The 17,411-nt window shown below is 61.5% G+C and overlaps 2 protein-coding genes across 2 annotated transcripts; one reads left to right on the forward strand and one right to left on the reverse strand.

Annotated features, from left to right (window-relative positions):
- Nucleotides 1-786: 786 nt before the first annotated feature.
- On the reverse strand, nt 787-14,445 carry IL2RB (interleukin 2 receptor subunit beta). The gene is given in 11 exon segments (XM_045462877.1): nt 787-2,180; nt 2,183-2,576; nt 5,208-5,292; nt 6,633-6,753; nt 6,956-7,121; nt 7,941-8,089; nt 8,955-9,060; nt 9,515-9,593; nt 10,317-10,431; nt 10,869-10,989; nt 14,314-14,445. Coding segments are annotated over 10 exon segments (1,653 nt in total). The 5' UTR covers nt 10,966-10,989; nt 14,314-14,445; the 3' UTR covers nt 787-1,839.
- Nucleotides 11,661-15,902, forward strand: LOC123590065. The gene is made up of 3 exons (XM_045462878.1): nt 11,661-12,090; nt 12,998-13,162; nt 15,340-15,902. The coding sequence occupies exons 1-3, from the start codon at nt 11,937-11,939 to the stop codon at nt 15,678-15,680; spliced, it is 660 nt and encodes a 219-aa protein (XP_045318834.1). The 5' UTR covers nt 11,661-11,936; the 3' UTR covers nt 15,681-15,902.
- Nucleotides 15,903-17,411: the final 1,509 nt, after the last annotated feature.

A 17,411-nucleotide genomic window follows, 5' to 3' on the forward strand; every position in this document is an offset into this window, starting at 1 on the left:
AGCAAGAGTCTCTGTTAACAGAGCCCGGCGCTGTCCTCTATACAGGACGAAAGTCCTCCGCCGCCTTCTCCGAGGGCGCCTTTTCCGCAAGGACGTGCTCCCAGGTGCCTCCCTCCCTGAGTGCACCCTCTCGAGACGGAGAGTAACCTGATTGGCCGGTTCGGGCCCCGCCTCTCTGATTGGGCAGAGCTTATTTTCTGAGCCAGCTCATAGGCTGCTTGTCAGCCTATGGGTGGGCTTGTGTCAAGTGCCCAATCAGGGAGGAGCAGGGCCTATAAATAGAGGACCTGTCCGGTCCCCCGCTGAGCTTGGACGAAGTCCTATCCTGGCTGTGGTTGGTAGTATGGGAGCAAGATTGTGACAGACGTCGCAGGTGTGACCAGTGCCAGAGACAAAAGGGAAGAGAGATGGAGAGGTGGTGGGGAGCACCAAGAAGGAAGGGGCCAGCTCTGGGTGTGTCTGTGTGTTTGCGTTGGGGGGGGGGGGGCGGGGAGGATTGCCATTGTAAAGGGGATGAGCCTCTTGCTGGAATGGGCGTGCTGGAGCCTAGCGGGCATGGGGCTTTGCCTCTCTGAGTCTTGACCTCACACGGGTCAAGGCGCCGGGGGTGCTCTGTGCGGTGGATGACGCCCCCTATGTGAAGGCAGCCGGGCACAGGGAGTGCGAGCAAGACGGTTCCAGACGGTTCATTATCTCATCCGGGGGATACGGTGGGGTGCCAGGTACCCCGTGTCAAGTGCGGTGAACGGAGTTGCGCTTCTGGAGGCGGTGTGCCAGCCCCGGAGCCACGGAAGAGGTCCCTCCAGTAGAGGGTGGAGTGGCAGGGGCCCAGATCTGGGCTCCCTGGGACAGCATCGGAACCTGCCACTGACAGGAGGTTCACTTTCCAGCAGCATGCCCTAGGAGTCTGTGAAACCTCCATGGAAACATCCAGCCAGTGTCCCCTCCTCTCCCCCCACCCTCCCCCCGGGGGATTTGTGTCCATACGGTGGTAAGGACACAGCAGCGAAGCATGCTGAGGTCATGAGAGATCCCAAGGGCGAAGTGACAGAGCCGCTGGGTCTAGCCATCCCGTGACCCCGAGAACTGTCCCTCCAGCACTGAATCGTGAAGCCTGGGCACATGAATGGAAGCGGTGTTTCCTTCCAAGGGAAGCGGACCTGACACTTGAGGGATAAGGGGGGTTTGTCCCCTAGATGAGGGAGGCACTGAGGCCACCGGGGAACAGCATGCGCCAAGGTGTGGGGGCAGGAGGGAGCTTCTGGTGGCTCAGGAGGAGGGTTCCAGAAGGGAATGTCCCAACACGATGCTGGAGGAGCAGGGGCCAGGCCAAGAAGTGAAGCGGAGGGCAGTGAGGAGGCATGGCAGGGATTTAACCGGGGGGAGGCAGCTTAACCATATTTCTGTTCTGGAAAGAGCGTTCTCATTGTTCTCATTGCCCTGCGGGGGAGGGGGGGAGGGGGGGAGATGGGGCAGGAAGCCTGCGGAGAAGACCCCTGGAGAGCCCGAGAACGCTCCCCCAAGAGTGCTTGCAGGGCTGAAGAGGAGGGATGCTTCAGGGACAAAAGCCATGGGGCTCCGTGACTGATGAGGGAGTGGGGGAGTCACGGTGCCCCCACCCCCCCCACTCTGCACTTGGGCGATAGGACCAGGAAGCAGCAACTGAGGTCTTTGGAAATGAACGGCCAAGTGTGCTAGGTTGGGTGGGGGCCCCTCTGGGCAGAGACGTCCGGGGCACGGCTAGAAACCGGGTGACTCGGCAGTGGACAAGCCTTGAGGACAGCGAGCCCTCAACTGGGTCGGGCACCACGGTGGGCAGTGACCCGCCGGGTCGCCCGTCTACCCCGAGCGAGCCGGGTCCTGATGATCCTGCAGCTCCTGGAGGGACAGGTAGGCATCGGTGTTCAGGGTCAGGCAGGAGGCAGGGGCTCTGAGCTGGCCTTGCCCAGGAGGGCTGGCCCAGGGGAAGCTGACCCTGACCCCCTCCCCAGGGCCAGGGCCCGGGCCCGGCACCTCCTCTCTTGCTCCTTCCACGGAGCCCTCCAGGGGTGGCTGGATGTCCACCGGCTCAGGTGCCCCTGGCGGGGGAGACATCGGGGGCCGGGGGGCCCAGTCTCTGGGAGCTCCCTCCTGCAGGGAGGGGGCCAGCTTCTTGTCATGGGCTCCAGTGCCCCCGGGGCCGTGTTTGGGGGGCCCGGGCCGCCGAGGAGGAAGGTGCAGTAGGCGTCTTCCTCCCCGGGCGGGGGCAGCAGGGGTGGCAGGAGAGACCCCGCAGGCGCCCCGGGCCCGGCCTCATCGGCCTCTTCCGTGCAGGGGTCATAGGTGAAGTACACCTGGCAGGCCTCGATCTCCAGAGCGTCCGGGAGGTGGAAGAAGAAATAGCCCTGATTGGTGAAGCAGCTGGTCAGCGAGTGGCCGCTGGTCTCGGCTGAGGGCGAGGAGGGCACCTTCTCCTGCTGTCGCAGGAGCAACTGTGTAGCCTTGGCGTCCCTGTCCAGCACCTCCAGCGGGGAGATCTCGGGTGCCGGCGTGTTGGGGCTGAAGGACGACGAGGGGAAGGGAGAGGAGAGCCACTTCTGCCAGGAGAAAGAGCAGCGGGGAGGTGAGTGGGACGCCTCCTCCGGACTCTCAGCCACAACTCCTCTAGCTACCGGCGACGCAGGGCGGCCACCTCCAGGAAGGCCTCCCTGACTGCCCGCCCGCCAACTGGCTTGGGGAACGCGCTGGGTCAGCCCAGGGAGTGTGCTTGCTGCAGGCGCCCGGGGGATGCGTTGTCTCCGCGCGCGACTGTCTCTGGGGCACCTGCTGTGAAGCCTGGCGCTGATCTAGGCACCGGGCACAGGGTAAAATCCTCTGTGTGTCTGGTGGGGGCCGGCACCGGTGTGAGAATCAACCAACCCGCGTTGGAAGCGGAAAGGGCCCTGGAGCACATCTCGTTCACGTCACAGATGCACAGAGAGGGGACGTGCCCCGGGGCCGATCACACAGCCAGTGGCCCCGGGCGCCGTGGAAAAAAAAAAAAAAAACTCTCTGGCGGGGGGACCTGATGGCCCCGCAATTCTCCTCTCCCTCCCAGCGCCGTGGAGCCCCCACCTCCCGTGCCCTCCATCCACGGAGAGAAGAAAGTGCCCGCCTGAGCCCTTCCTACTTGGCTCTGGGATCCGGAGGGCCCTGGCAAGAGAGGGAGAACCACGTTCCAGTCTGGGCCCCGGCCCCCTCGCTAGCTGTGCGACCCCGGGGGCGGGTCACTGCACCTCTCTGAGCCTCCATTCCACAACAGTGAGCCACCTCTTTCCCAACTTCCTTGGCGGGGGGGGGGGGGGGGGGGGGGGGGGGGGGGGGGGGGGAGTTGGGGGGGGGGGTGGCAGGAAGTTGTCAAAGAAGAAAATGAAGGTGGGAATTCCTAGCACAGGGTGAAATGCAGGCCACCACCCGGGGTGTGAGGGACAACAGATCCCTCGGGCGGGCGGGCACGATGGGGGCTTCAAGTGGGTTTTTTGAGAACCTCAACAAGCCCCCTGTCCTGGGAGCCCTCAGCAGCCGGACTGTGGTCCCCTGAGTACAGGCCTGGGTCTGATGGGTTCCTCCAACACCCCTGTGCCCAGCAGGTCTGGGTAGAGGGAAAGAGTGCAGGGTGGGGCGGGGGGTGGGGGGCTGGGCAGGGTCTGTCGCGAGAAGAGGCCATGGAGGAGGCCAGGGCCCTGCAGCAGCCAGAGGAAGCAGAGGCCAGTCCCGTGACCAGCACCCGTGTGCCAGGGCCTGGCCGGCCCCCCTCGGAGGTGTGTGTGGTCAGCCACTCCCTGGGCCCAGGGCCTCCGTCCACAGTGCCCTGAAGTGGGGGGGGGGGGGGAGGGGAGGGCGCAAGGAGAATCTTCTCTCCCCCTCTCGCACGCTCACACACTGGCACACACACTCCCAGATCCCGTGGACAGGGCAGCGGGCCTTGTGGCCCTGTCGCCGGAGGTCCTGGGGTAGAGAGAGAGGAGCGGGCCTCCCACCCCGACACAGAGGAGAGGATGGGGTCCCTCTTGGCCAGTCCCAACCCCCGAGCACATCGTGCCTCCCCAGGGCCTCCTTGGGATACCCCCCTCCACACCCGAGGGCAGGGGGCAGGCATCTAGGCCTGGGGATGCCCTCATGGGAAGATGGGGTGGTTTGCACCCCTCCGGGAAGGAGCTCACTCCCACCCGGAAGGTCCTAGTCCCTTAGAACCTAGATAGTCAGCCAAGGCTTGCATGAATGCCTCTGTTGACGGGGAGCTCACGACCCTTAGGGCTTTAGAAAGAATTTTAAGGAGATGCATTGCTGCACATCAAAAGAACCGTAGGTTAGCAATCCCCGGTCTTGGGAGTTTTCCAAAGAATTCCAGAAGGGGCCCTGATCCCCGGTAACAGAGAACTCCGGCTCTTGATAGCTCGGGCCCAGCGTGGCTTCCCGGCCCCTCGGGGCTCCTCCGGATCGCCTTCCACCCCCCACCGAATCTAGAGAGCCTGGGGAGGGGAGGGTGACAGAAGCAGCCCACCGCATCCCCCACCTCCCTTGACACTTCCTTCCTGAAGCAAGTGTGGGCTCGGGGAGGGGAGGCGACTGAGGTTGAAATGGGGTTCAGAGTGTTACTACTCTCGGGGTCCCGCGCTTTAACCGTGAATCTGTGTCTCAAGTGACAAGGTGTGGCTGGAGGACTTGTTAGCACCGGGGACGAGGCAGGGAGCCTGCTCGGGGCTTTGCGCAGGGTCAGAGGAAGCCCTGCGCCCACGAAGAAGGTCTGCCCAAGTGCTGGGGTCGGGAGAATTTGTACCTGGCGAGCCCCGCTCGGTGGACAGACTGGTGACAGTAACTCCCGCTAGGGCCCCTCGAGCACTTACTGTGTCCCAGGCAGTGTTCTCGGGTCCATACGCCTGGTAACACTCTTTCCCTCCCCTTTTTACAGGCGAGGAAACGGAGCACAGAGAAGTCCTCTAACTTACCAAACATCACACAGCCAAGAAGGGGCGGAGCCGGGATCAGAACCCAGTAAGTCTGGCTCAGACGGGAGGTGCCATTCAGCCTGAGAAGCTGGGGAAAGGGGCCCACCCCCACCCCGGAGGCTACTCCCTTCCTTATTTTGTCTCCTTTCGCAAAGCGCAAACCCACTCACACCTCTGGCCGCTCTCTGGCCAGCCCAAGCCGGCCGTGCCTGCTTCTGGCCTCCACCTCCAGAGTCCTACCTGGAAATCTCCTCCATGCACTGACTTCAGCTGGGAGAAGAATTCTGAGGGATCTGGGATGTGGCATTTCAGAACCTTCTTCAGCCTGAACAGGAGAGAGGGAGGGAGGGAAGGTGGATGAGAAGGGAAGGGGGCCATGGTGTCCGGCCAGCCCCCCACGGCCCTGAAGGGAGGGTACCGAACCCCTCCACATTCATTCATTTGATCAGTATCAAGGGAATGCCCAGTAAGGGAGGGGACACAAGAATGGCAAACAGAGAAGGCCCCCGATCTTAAGAAGAGACAGACACGAACCAAGTGTGCGACATTATCATGCATTCTATGCAAACAGAAAGCAGCGGGCTGTGAAAGAGAAAATGTAGGGCTGGCGGGGGTCTGGGGGGTGGGGGGCACGTGAGCCAGACTGGTCAGGGACCACACACAGCCAGGCGTCGGGAGTAGAGTGAACCAGGAGGAAGGAGGCAGGAGAGAGGCCAGATCGTGGGTCTCCTAGTCCAGGCTGTCATGGATGGTGGTTCAGGTTGTGCACTGCCCAAGGGCACCCGGTTCTAGGAGGGTAGTGAGTGGGGGCCGACTTCCAGCCCGTGCTCGGCCTGCCAAGCAGAATGCCCCAGTATCTGTAGGCACCTGCTTCAAAATGTAGTCAGAGCCCCAAGGCCCCAGAAAGCCCGTCTGCCCCACAGATGTCAGGTCAGCCCTCTCCTCCACCCCCTTCACGTAGGGTCTCTGCGCACCCGGTTTCTTCTGTTTGGGATGCGCTCCCCAACCCCCTCCACCCTGCCTGCTTAGCTCTTCCTTCAGATTTCCAGGGACCCATCACTTCCTTGGAGAAGCTCCTGCCAGCCACCCCTCGGCCAAGGTTCCTCTCCCTGTTGTCTGTTTCCAATACATCGAACGTCTTCCTCTGCCATCCTCCTTGTGGTGTGTCATTGTACTCGTGTGTGATTAATAACCGTCTGCCTTCTCCCGTGGGTCTGTGGGCTCCAGATTGCATGCGTGTGGCCTGCCCCTGCATTCCCAGCACTCCGCCCCAGGCCTGGCACTGAGCTGGGGCTCAAGAAATAAAGAAATACACCAACGCGTGCCCGGACCTAGAGAGACCCGTGAGGACACACGCGCAGACAGCCGGCATGTGCGCGCACACACACACGCACACACACACACTCAGCTCCTGAGAGTAACGCTCGGGGCAGGGTTGCCATGGGGCTCTCCTTCCTCGGATCCCCTGAGGCCGGTTCCACGGGGTTCCATCTTTGGGGGTGGGTGGCAGGGCAAAGCCAGGTGTTAGGCAGGGGGGACTCTCGGGAGGGCAGAGGGAGCACCAGCGTGTCGGAGCAGGGCGGGGGGCTCAGCCTAGAGCCTGACCCGGCAAGGGGTGCGTGTGTCAGAGGAGAGCACAAAGGAGCAGGAAGGGAGAGCGCTTACCATGGCCCGATGTACCGGCAGTTGGCCAGCAAGTAGACCGAGATGATGAAGCCAAAGGCACTGCTGATGCCCATGATGATGTGGCCCAGCCAAGGAAAGGGCACAGCCTCCTTCCCTGGGGCTGCCCGGGGGTGGGAGGAGAAGCAGGGAGAGGGGTTAGAGAAGGGCCCCCATCGCCCAGGTCCCTCCAGCATCCCCCTGCCGCTGCTGGGGCCGAGCCCTGGACCCCGTCCAAGGCCTCCCCCGCCAGCTGCCCTCGGATCACACCCTAGCCAGCCCCTCTCCTGCCTGAGCTCTGTCCCACCCCTTCTGCCCACTGGTACCTGCGGGCCTCGTCCTGAAGGCCAGGGGCTGGCTCCAGGGGCTCCAAGCCTTGTTTTTGCCCAGCTGGGGCCTGACCCGTACTTGAAGTTCATACAGGGTGTCTGGAGTGAGGGTCTCCAGGCAAATCCATTGCTGGTTCTGCGCGAGGGTCAGCAGGGAGGCCTCCTGGGGCAGAGACAGGCAGGGGTGGGGGCTGTCAGAGCAGAGGGGTCCCCACAGCCTTCCTCACCTCCCACAGCAGGGCTGCCTGGGGGGCTGAGCAAGGAGCTCCTTCCTTCCTCGCCTCCAGCCTCCATGCCCCCTCACCCAGTCCTACCAGAAGGCTCCCTGACTCCCCAGTGCTGAGGCCCCAACCCCAAGCTCATCCCGAACCCCTCCCTCTCACTCAGCCTCCACCCACAAAGCCTGCCGCCCATCAGCTGGTTCCCCCTACGGAACCTATTCTGGACCCTTCCCCTTCTCTCCTCTCCTTCCCCCATCTCAGGCAGGGGCTGGTCTCCCTGCTCCCACCCAAACTCTGCTGCAGTCTATTTTCCATGCGCCCAGAATGAGGATTTTCCCAGGGACCCCGCCCACCTCTGGATCCCTCTTTGCCCCCCCCGGGAGCATAGTAAGTACTCAGTGTTTGCTGAGTGAGCGAGCCAATGAGGGAGCGGGTAAGTGAATGGATAGGCGATCGACCCCAGTGGATGCTGACCACACCGGATTTGAAGAACGGAAAGGTGGCTTCCCGGGGTCTCTGAAATCTCCCGGAGAGGACAGTCACCGGCCTCTTGGCTAGGTAAGACCTTGTCCTGGTGCCAGCCCGGCATCTGCCACCAGCTGGAAGCTCTGGATTGTCAGGGGGCACATGGAGGCGGGGGGGGGGATCGGAGCTGGCAATAGCCTCGGGGCCGCCGTGGCTTGGCTGAGATGAAGGATGGACAGGGTGACCAGGGCAGGAAGGAGGAATCAGGGCAGGTCGGGACTGGGCCGTGCACTCACCTCCCAGCTGTGGCCTGGGGACCTTTTCCGGGCCTCAAACGCCAGGTATCTTTCAATGTAGTGGGAGGATTGGCGGACTTTCCAGGTTATGTTGCATCTGTGGGTCCCTACGTGGGTGACTTGGAGGGAGTCGGGGGCCATCAGGCGAACTGGAAGCAAGAGAGGGACAGAGGGAGACAGGAAGGGAGAGTGAGCTTGGGGGACGTCGGGACACGATGCTGAGGTGATAAAACCAAGATGTGCTGGGATTCCGTGGTCGCCCTCTCCCTCTACCCGCCCCCCACTCATGCGCGCTCGCTCTCTCTGTCTCAAAAATAAACATTAAAAAAGAGAGAGAGAGAGAGCTGCCTAGCTCTCGCCCTCTCTTCCTTAGAGACGGCCCCTCCATGGTCTGCGGCTGGAGTTGGACACCCAGTCATTCAACAAACCTTCCCGGAGCACTGCCCAGATGAGGCCTGGTGCTGAGTACTTGGAGTGGAGACAGAGGCATCACAAACACTCCGCCCTCAGGAGCTCACAGCCCAGTGAGGGGAACAGTCCCCTGATCAGGCAGTGAGGACCCAGGAGCTAAACACCCTGAAGGAGGAGGCACAAAGGGCTGGGAGAGTCTGGGAAGGCCTCCTGGAGGAGGTGACTCTCCCCTGAGCCCTGAAGGGTGAGTGGGAACTTTCCTGGTGGGAAGAGCCTTGCGGGCTGTGGCACCCGCACGTGCAAGGGCTCAGAGGCACGGAGGGGCACGCTGAATTCGGAGAGCTGGACTTTGCTCGTGGCAGGAACACAGGCCACAAGAGGAGGAGTCCTAGATTGGGAAGCCAGGGCCAGATCCTGAGCCTCAAAAAGCAGGGTAAGGAATCGGGACTGCATCCCGAGGGCGGCAGGCAGTGACAGCTCGCACGCGGGTGTGGAGAGAGACTGACAGGCAGGATCCCCCAAGGGAAAGACAGGGAAGGAGGTTCCCAGTCCGCCCCAGTACCCGTCCCCCCGCTCCCCCCTGCTTCCAGATTCTTCACTCACGGTTCTCAAAGGGCTTGAATTTCTGGGTCATCAGCACCCTCCACCTCTCCCCTTCGTGGCACATCACCCTCATGTCCACGGTGTCAGCCGAAGTCAGACTCTGAGTCTGCAAGGGGTGGGGGAGGGAGTTCCCCATCACAAGAGGTGTGCAAGCAGGTTAACCAACCCCCCCCCCCACCACCGCCCCCGGAAACGTAGATCTGGAACAATAGCTTTGAGTATGAAAGCCTCCCTTCCTCCATTTCTCCCCACCCCCACACCCTGACTTTTGGGGAAGGAAATGGCCAGGTAGTGAGTATCCCCTGCGGGCAGACAAATGCTCAGGTGCCTTGGCCACTCCTCCGGTGGATTCTTGCTGCAGGTGAGAAACCCAAAGTCATGCATCTGGTCAGCAGGGGCATCCGGATTCAAACCCACGCCTCTGCACCCAGAGCCTGTGCGCTGTGCGAGCCCATCTCCACGTTCTCCTGCCCCTTAAGAGTAGATTTAACCTGATGGTGCTTGGAAAACGGGGAGGGCACTTGCCCTCCCCACGGGCTCTCTTAGCTCCCACTACTCACATCCGGGGATCCAAGGATCAGGTAACAGGCCCAGGAGGCCGATCCCATCGGAAGCAGCTCACAGGATTTGTTCCAAGACCTTCCAAGGCAAAAGAACCTCCTTAGGACAGAAGGAGGGCCCCCCAGAGCCGGCCCTAGGGACGGTCCCCCATCCAGCAGGGCCGGTCGGCGCGGGGCTCTGTGCCAACCTCGGCAGAGGCAGAATTCTGCTCCGCCTCCCGTCGTAGACACCTTCCCCAGCCCTCCCCAGCCCGGCCCCGCAGTAGCCACAGTGACCTTCTAGGGCAGGGGGCCTCCACACCGAAAGCCCTCCAGAATCTTCCTGTGGGGCTTGATGGAGCCTTTGGAACCCCGTAGAATCACCACCCACTCAGAGTCACCTTTGCCACGGCCACCCAGAACGTTTGGGTCACAGAAACCCCTCGCTGACTCCTCCTGGGGAGCCCCCTTCCTTCTCCCCCTTGGCTTCTCAAGTCCAGTGGAACCTTGGCATAACAGGTCTTACAGCTCTGTGTCCCCAGACTACGTCGTCCAGCCCATCCCTGGCCCCCGCACTGCAGCCTGGACCCCTGTTCCTCACGCCCGCCCTGGTCTCAGGCGTCTAAACATCTGCCTCCTAGCTTTTCCAGCCTGATGCACTGCCAGGGGTCTGGGGGTCCCATCAGTCCAAATGCCCAAAGCATAACATCTTGGCGTCTACAAGGAGGGCATTCCAAGCATCTAAATGGCAATGATTAGAAGACCCACCCTGCCCCGCCCCCCGCCCCCGTCTCGAGATGCTGTGGTTTCGCAGGACACTCACCGTTGATCCGGCTTAGCGTGGATCCTGCAGGATGTGGCCTGTAGGTCCCCATCCCAGCTCCAGACACAGGAGATGTTGGCTTTTGAGTTGTAGAAGCACGTGAGCTTGGAGGGGTCTGCTGACAAAAAGAGGCGTGAGTGGCCGGCTGCAGGGTGGCCTCCGGGGCCGGACTACCACCCTGCGCCCTGCACCCTGTGCCCGCCAGATGGGGAGGTAGGCGACCCTGCTGGGCAGAAAAGATCTGGGCGGATCCATTTCAGAGAGGACAAAACTGAGCCCCAGAGCCTGCAAGGTCCCAGAGGCAGGCCGAGGCAGAGCAGGGACGAAAAGCCCGTGTCTTCCTTTGGCGTGGAGGGACGTGTGGATACAGCAGGACAGAAGGACCGAGGGAGAAGGTGGACGCCTGATCTCTGGTCCCATCGCCCTCGCCCGCCTCCCTCCCTCCCGGCCTCTTGCCCCCGCTGAGAAGCGGGGGGTCCTGAAAGGGCTTCCAGACGGCTGTTGGCCACCTTCCCAAGGAAAGCACGGCTATCCAGATGCCAGGGTCCTCACCGTTCACCGCTGTGGATGCCCGAGGGATGCCCAGGGGCAGGAAGAGGACAAGGAGGGACAGACACCAGGGCAGACCAGGAGCCGCCATCACATCCATGCGTGGGAGCTAGGGAAGGGAGCCCTGGAGGGAGGAAGAAGGGAAGACACAAGTGAACACCCGCCACTCTGGGCGGCGGGCTGGACCCTACCAAGCCAGCACCGTCCGGCCTCAGGGCCTTTGCACCTGCTGGTACCTCGGCCCCGCCCACACACTCCCTTCCTTCCGGGATTCAGAGCCCCACACGTTGTCAGAGCTGAAAGGGCCCTCTGAGCGAGCCCAACCCCTTGTTCAAAAGCTGGAGGAACTGAGACTCAAAAAAAAAAGGGAAGACTTGCTCCAGTCCACACAGCGAGGCCAGCACAGAGCTGGGATTAGAGCCCCCCCCCCCCCCCCCCCCCCCGTGCCCCGCTGCCCCTGAATCACACCAAAACCCGTTCATCGGGAGGCTCCTGTAGGCCTGGCTGTTTTCAACTCTTTAATTTTTTTTTTTTCAATGTTTATTTATTTTTGGGACAGAGAGAGACAGAGCATGAATGGGGGAGGGGCAGAGAGAGAGGGAGACACAGAATCGGAAACAGGCTCCAGGCTTTGAGCCATCAGCCCAGAGCCTGACGCGGGGCTCGAACTCACGGACTGCGAGATCGTGACCTGGCTGAAGTCGGACGCTTAACCGACTGTGCCACCCAGGCGCCCCTGTTTTCAACTCTTTAAATGAAGCGATAAGGCCATCTACCAGATGATACCCTTATTATCTCCATTTTCAGGTGAGGAAACTGAGGCACAGAGAGGTGAAGCAACTTGCCCAAGGCCATAGAGCGGAAAAGAGGCAGCTGTGGAATCTGAGCCAGGACAGGGCCCGGGCAGGGACTCCGGTAACTTGTCCCACCCACCGAGACCGTTCACACGACCGACCGAAGACACGTACTGATGACCTCACAATACTCGTGGACCCAGTGCTTTACATACGTCAGATAATCTTATCTGCCCAGCAGCTTGGGGGTGGGTGCTTGTCTTAGCCCCTCCCACAGATGAGGAAACTAAGGCTCCGGGTCCTCAACCCGCCAAGGTCACACGCGCAGAAGGGGGCAGAACTGGGATGTCACGGCCACGTTCACCCCCAAGGCCTGTTCTCTCACATCCTCTGTCCCTGCCCAGACCCTGTCCGGGGCACTGGTCCCAGAGGTAAGGCCGACAGCCTCCCTGCCCTGGAGTCCGGGTCCGGCAGGGGGCCCAGGCCCACAGTCAGGTCTCCGGCCTGAGTCCAAAAAGGAGCCCAGAGAGGTGCCCACGGGCTCCTCCTTGCTTGGCCCACCGTCCCCTTAGTGGGGTGGGCTTCCCAGCTGGAGTGGGGGTGGGGGCTGGTTACTTCTTTCCTTGGGAACCCCCGACAGCACAGGGCACAGGGTTGGGACCCTAAGGGGGTCCAGCAAGTCCTGCTGTGCCCCCTAGTCGCTCGATCGTGGCCTTGGGCACAGGCCCTGTCAGTCCCCTGGAGGGTGTCACCCTCGGCCAGTGCCAGCCAGCAAGGCAACCCCATGCCCAAGACAGGACCTGGCACGGAGCCCCAGGGTGAGGGGAGGAGGGTCAGGGCAAAGGCATACAAGATCACAGGAAGGTCAAGGCCAAACCACAGCCCCAGCAGGGGTGAGCCGGCAGGAGCAGAAGCATTATCTAGAATGAGCTCCCCACTGCTCCCATCAGAAAGGGCGCGTGTACTCTCCAAGGTTGCAAAGCACACGGGTGGGGGGATGCGTGGGGGGCACCAGAGGGGCTTGGGGCAAGGAGGGCTCCTAGCCCATTCAAAGGAGCCTCGGGGAGGTTAAGGAACCTGCTCAAGGTCACGGGCCCAGCCTCAGGGAGAGCAAGCAAGTAGGACCTCTGAGCCCCAAGCGCCCTTAGCCCTAGGTTCCCACGCACACCCACGCACCATGCCCTTCCCAACTGCAAAGCTGTCCACACCCACACTGACTCATAGGTCCCCACCACAGCCCGGGAAGGTGGCTGTCGTCACCCGCCCCTTTGATGGATACCAAGACTGAGCTCCGCACTGCCCAAGGGGCTGGACTCAAAGCCAGTCCTCTGATTTCAGGCGAGGAGATGATAATGATGGTGACAATGATGGTGATGACGGTCATGATGGTGACAGGGATGATGATGGCGATGGTGACTAATACTCGGCTCTCACTCTGTGCCCCGGTCCTCAGCACTCAGCAGATGACACTTCATTTAGCCCTTACAGCAACCCCGGGAGAAGGTACCATTATGACTCCTTTTCTCAGATGAGGAGGCCAAGGCCGGAGTGGGAGGGGTTGGGGTGGGGGGCGGGGGGAAGCCAGGGGTTGAATGGGTCATTACCGCCTGAGTTCCCGCAGGGCTGACGCTGCGGGACTTGGGGTGCTTGGGGGAGGGGGAGGATGTGAGGAAGGAGCTCAGTAGCCCGACCACTGACCTTGACGGGCTCTGTCTTCCCTTGTCCTCCTGGCCACACACACACACACACACACACACACACACACACACACGGAGGGGGGGGGGCGGTGGGGGGAGGGGAGGGGGCTTGCCTCTTGCTGTTTAACCCCTGGGGCTCTAGACCCTGGCTGTGGGGCTAGGAAGGGGACCCTCAGAGCTGGCTCTGCCCCTCAGCTCCCCCACCCCCGAGGTGCTCCGAATACAGTTCAGGGCAGGAGGCCTCATTCCCCAGGGCAGGAGAGAGGTGCCCGCCCCTCCAGAGGTGCCCAGAGACACTACTGAGCTGCCCTCTCACACGGCCAAGAGCGGGACAAATCCGGACTCAAACCTGCAGGTCTGGCCTCCCGCCCAGGGCTCCCCTGGCCACACCGCTTCAGGGCCAGGTCTCAGAGAGGCCCCCCTCTCTCCTCTCCTGCCCCTCAGCCTCCTCGAGAGCACTTCACCCGGGGGGCGCCTTTCCATAGCTGTGAGGAGGGGGCTCGCCTGTCCCCCCCACCCCACATCCCGCTGTCCTCTGTCTGGGGCTCAGCAGGCCTCCCCTCTCCCAGTCCTCCCGCCTTTTCCTTCACCCCTCTGGGTGGGAAGGCCCCGTGCCCCAGAGCAGCCCCAGCGTCCCCAGGGATGGGCCGGGCAGGAGAGGTAGGTCCCAGCACTAGGGACCAGCATTTTTTTTTTTCCCCTCAAGCCAAAAGCCATGAGCTCAGGACCTGCCTCATTCCTGAGGGATTTCAAGATAAGGCTGGGGGGGGGGGGGGGGGAGGGATGGCTGGGAGGGCTGTGAGATGGAAGTCCGGGCAGATGACGTCCTGGGGCATCTAGGTGAGAGCTGAAAGCTGTCCCAAGACCTTCACTTCCAGCCGGGGCTGGCGGCAGGGCCGGGAGGGAGCCCCTGGGTGCCCGGGAACCGAAGGGGGGCAGGGGCGAGGGCAAAGTCACCTGGCTGAGACATGGGGTTGCGGCGCACTCTCTCGGGATCTCTCTGCTGCTGGGTCCACAGCCATCTCCCCAGGGCCCTGCTCCGACTCAGACTCCCAGCCGCCCAGGTAGCAGCTGGCTGATGAGGCCAGCGAAGTAAAACCCCAGGGCCAGCCCACTTCCTGTGCAGAGAGGATGGAGGGGGCAAGGCCTGGGGTGGGGACAGGGGGGCGGGGGGCCGGGGGGGGGGCAGGGAGAGATCAGGCTGATGAGAAACTCTGAAACTCCTAAAGCACCTAGAGGCCAGATAAAGATCTCCCTCCCCCGCTGCGGGGTTGGGGGGGGGGGCACCGTGGGTGTCTTGGCAACAGACAGACAGACGCACAGACAGACACACACACACACACAATCGCCCTCGCCAAGGCGCCTTGGTGCACACAGGAACCCCAAGGGGTGCAGCCCTCCTTCACCCTCCTACACCCGCCCCACCCCATCTCACACAGGTCACTGCAAACCTCTGACACCTTCACCCAGCCACACACACACACACACACACACACACACACACACTCAGGCCTTACACACACACAGGTTCCTTTTTGGTGTTCCCGGCGCTTCTCCTCTTATCCCACCCACCTCTCCGAGACCTCCCTTTTCGCCCAGGCCTCCAGGGAGCCCCTTCCTTAGTTTAGCATCCAGAGGGAACTATTTTCCAGGGCTTTGCAAGCAATTTGAGGGCCACTTATTAGACATTCTAGAACCTTCCCTTCCCACTCAGGTCATGCTTCCTACTCCTCCCCCCCCCCTCCCCCGCTCTTTGGATCAGCTCAGGGCTTTTTTTTTTTTTTTTTTTTCAAATGATGAGAAGCCGCAGGGCCCCTCTTTAGAAAGGCGCACATCTATTCACGTGCAGCGTCCCAGGCCCGGGGACCTGTGAGGTTCCATCCAGCCTCCAGAAGAAGCAGTTCTGTGTTCTCTCGTTGTCCTGACCTTAATGCCCCTGCCTCAGGTGGGGGACTTTCTCATAAGCTGCTCTCTCTTTCAAAGAAAGGGACGGGGCAAGCAGGAGAGGGGTCAGGCAGCTCCAGAGACCCGGCTGTCTGCACAGAAAGGAGAGCATAACTGATGACCCCGAGAAGAGAGGCAGACCCAGCTCCCTTCCGAGTCGAAGCAGAAGCAACAGGGCGGCATCCTTGCGAAGAGGACGACCTTCTTTGGGGCCTGCCCACAGAGCCACCCTGCCTTCCCAGGGGGAAGGAGGCGTGGTGGTTCCTGTAGGATATACGTGCCCCGAAGCACTCACCGTCCACCGCACGTTTAATGAACTCGCAATATTCCCTCCTCTCCCCTCCCCTCGAGCAAAGCTTTCTGGCTGGAGGAGTGGGTAGTGAACCACCCCCCACAAAGAGGAGAAGATGGCCAAGATGTCTGGAGCCCAGAATATTTCTGGGAGCTTCTCAAGAAACCAGGAACGTTGGTCCTCCCGGGAAGGAAAGCCAGGTCAGGAAGGGGCAGGGAGAATGTTTTTTCACTGTAGACCCCACATGTACCACCGGCACGTACGTCCTGCCCCAAAATAAATGAACTCGGTTAAAAGTTTTTTTAAAAAAACATATGAGGGGCGCCTGGGTGGCGCAGTCGGTTAAGCGCCCGATTTCAGCTCAGGTCACGATCTCGTGGTCCGTGAGTTCGAGCCCCGCGTCGGGCTCTGGGCTGATGGCTCAGAGCCTGGAGCCTGTTTCCGATTCTGTGTCTCCCTCTCTCTCTGCCCCTCCCCCGTTCATGCTCTGTCTCTCTCTGTCCCAAAAATAAATAAACGTTGAAAAAAAAAAATTAAAAAAAACAAAACAAAAAAAAAAACATATGAAAAGAGCGGCGCCTCGGTGGCTCAGTCGGTGAAGCTTCTGACTCTTGATTTCGGCTCAGGTCGGGATCTCACAGTTCGCGGAATCGAGCCCCGTGTCGGGCTCTGTGCTGAGTCTGCTCGGACCAGTGCGGAGCCTGCTTGGGATTCGCTCTCTCCTCCCTCTGCCCCCTCCGCCACCGGCGAGTAAAGAAACATTTTTTTAAAATAAAATCAAAATAAAAACACGTATAAAGAGAAAAGACATCCCCGGGCGAAGCCAGAAATCACAAACGCATCTTGTAATAAGGAGTCGGCACTTTCGTCCACGGGGACGGCATTGGCCTGCCCTGCGTGGCCTGCCTGAGACTCCTCACCTCCCCCAACCCCCTTTCCTTCTTCCCTTCTCTCATTCAAGTTCGGCAAACATTGGCTGAGCACCGAGATGTCCCCGCAGCAAGGCCAGGGACCGGCAGCAGGCCCCAGGCTGGCGTGGGTCCAGGGGAGGGAGGGGGGTGGCTCTAACCAGCCGGGGCCCTGGGAGTTGGGGGGGCGGGTACAGCACCGCGTGGCCTCCACCCGCCGAGGCGGCTTGAATAGCGTAGTGAGGAGGGTCCTGCTTTGGCTAAGGGGCCCCGGCCAGGACCCCTGAGGTGGAGAGGCAGGGGTGGCTAGGGAGCCCGGAGAGCTTCGACCCTGCACGATCCACATCATCCACCAGCAGTCGGGGGGCTTTGCCCTGGCTGATACAGAAGGGGCCGCAGGGGCCTGAGCTGGATGTTAAAGCCGGGTAGGGGGGCGAGGGCGCAGGCCAGGCTGGGGGCCCAGGGGGTGCACAGAACAGGTGGGGAACAGGTTGCTCCGTCCGGCCCCCGGGCCAGGTCCCACCTGCCATCACCCGCCCCTGAGCCAGGCCCGCAGAAGCCCCCTTACGGGCGTCCCTGTTTCTTTTTTTTTTTTTTTTTTTTTTTTAATTTTTTTTCAACGTTTTTATTTATTTTGGGGACAGAGAGAGACAGAGCATGAACAGGGGAGGGGCAGAGAGAGAGGGAGACACAGAATCGGAAACAGGCTCCAGGCTCTGAGCCATCAGCCCAGAGCCCGACGCGGGGCTCAAACTCACGGACCGCGAGATCGTGACCTGGCTGAAGTCGGACGCTTAACCGACTGCGCCACCCAGGCGCCCCAACGGGCGTCCCTGTTTCGACTCCTGACCCTGCCCGTCCGTTCTCCACTCAGCAGCCAGAGCAAGCTTCCCCTGAGCCAGATCAGCCCA

The sequence above is a fragment of the Leopardus geoffroyi genome, chromosome B4, assembly GCF_018350155.1.
Source record: "Leopardus geoffroyi isolate Oge1 chromosome B4, O.geoffroyi_Oge1_pat1.0, whole genome shotgun sequence".
Lineage (NCBI taxonomy): Eukaryota > Metazoa > Chordata > Mammalia > Carnivora > Felidae > Leopardus > Leopardus geoffroyi.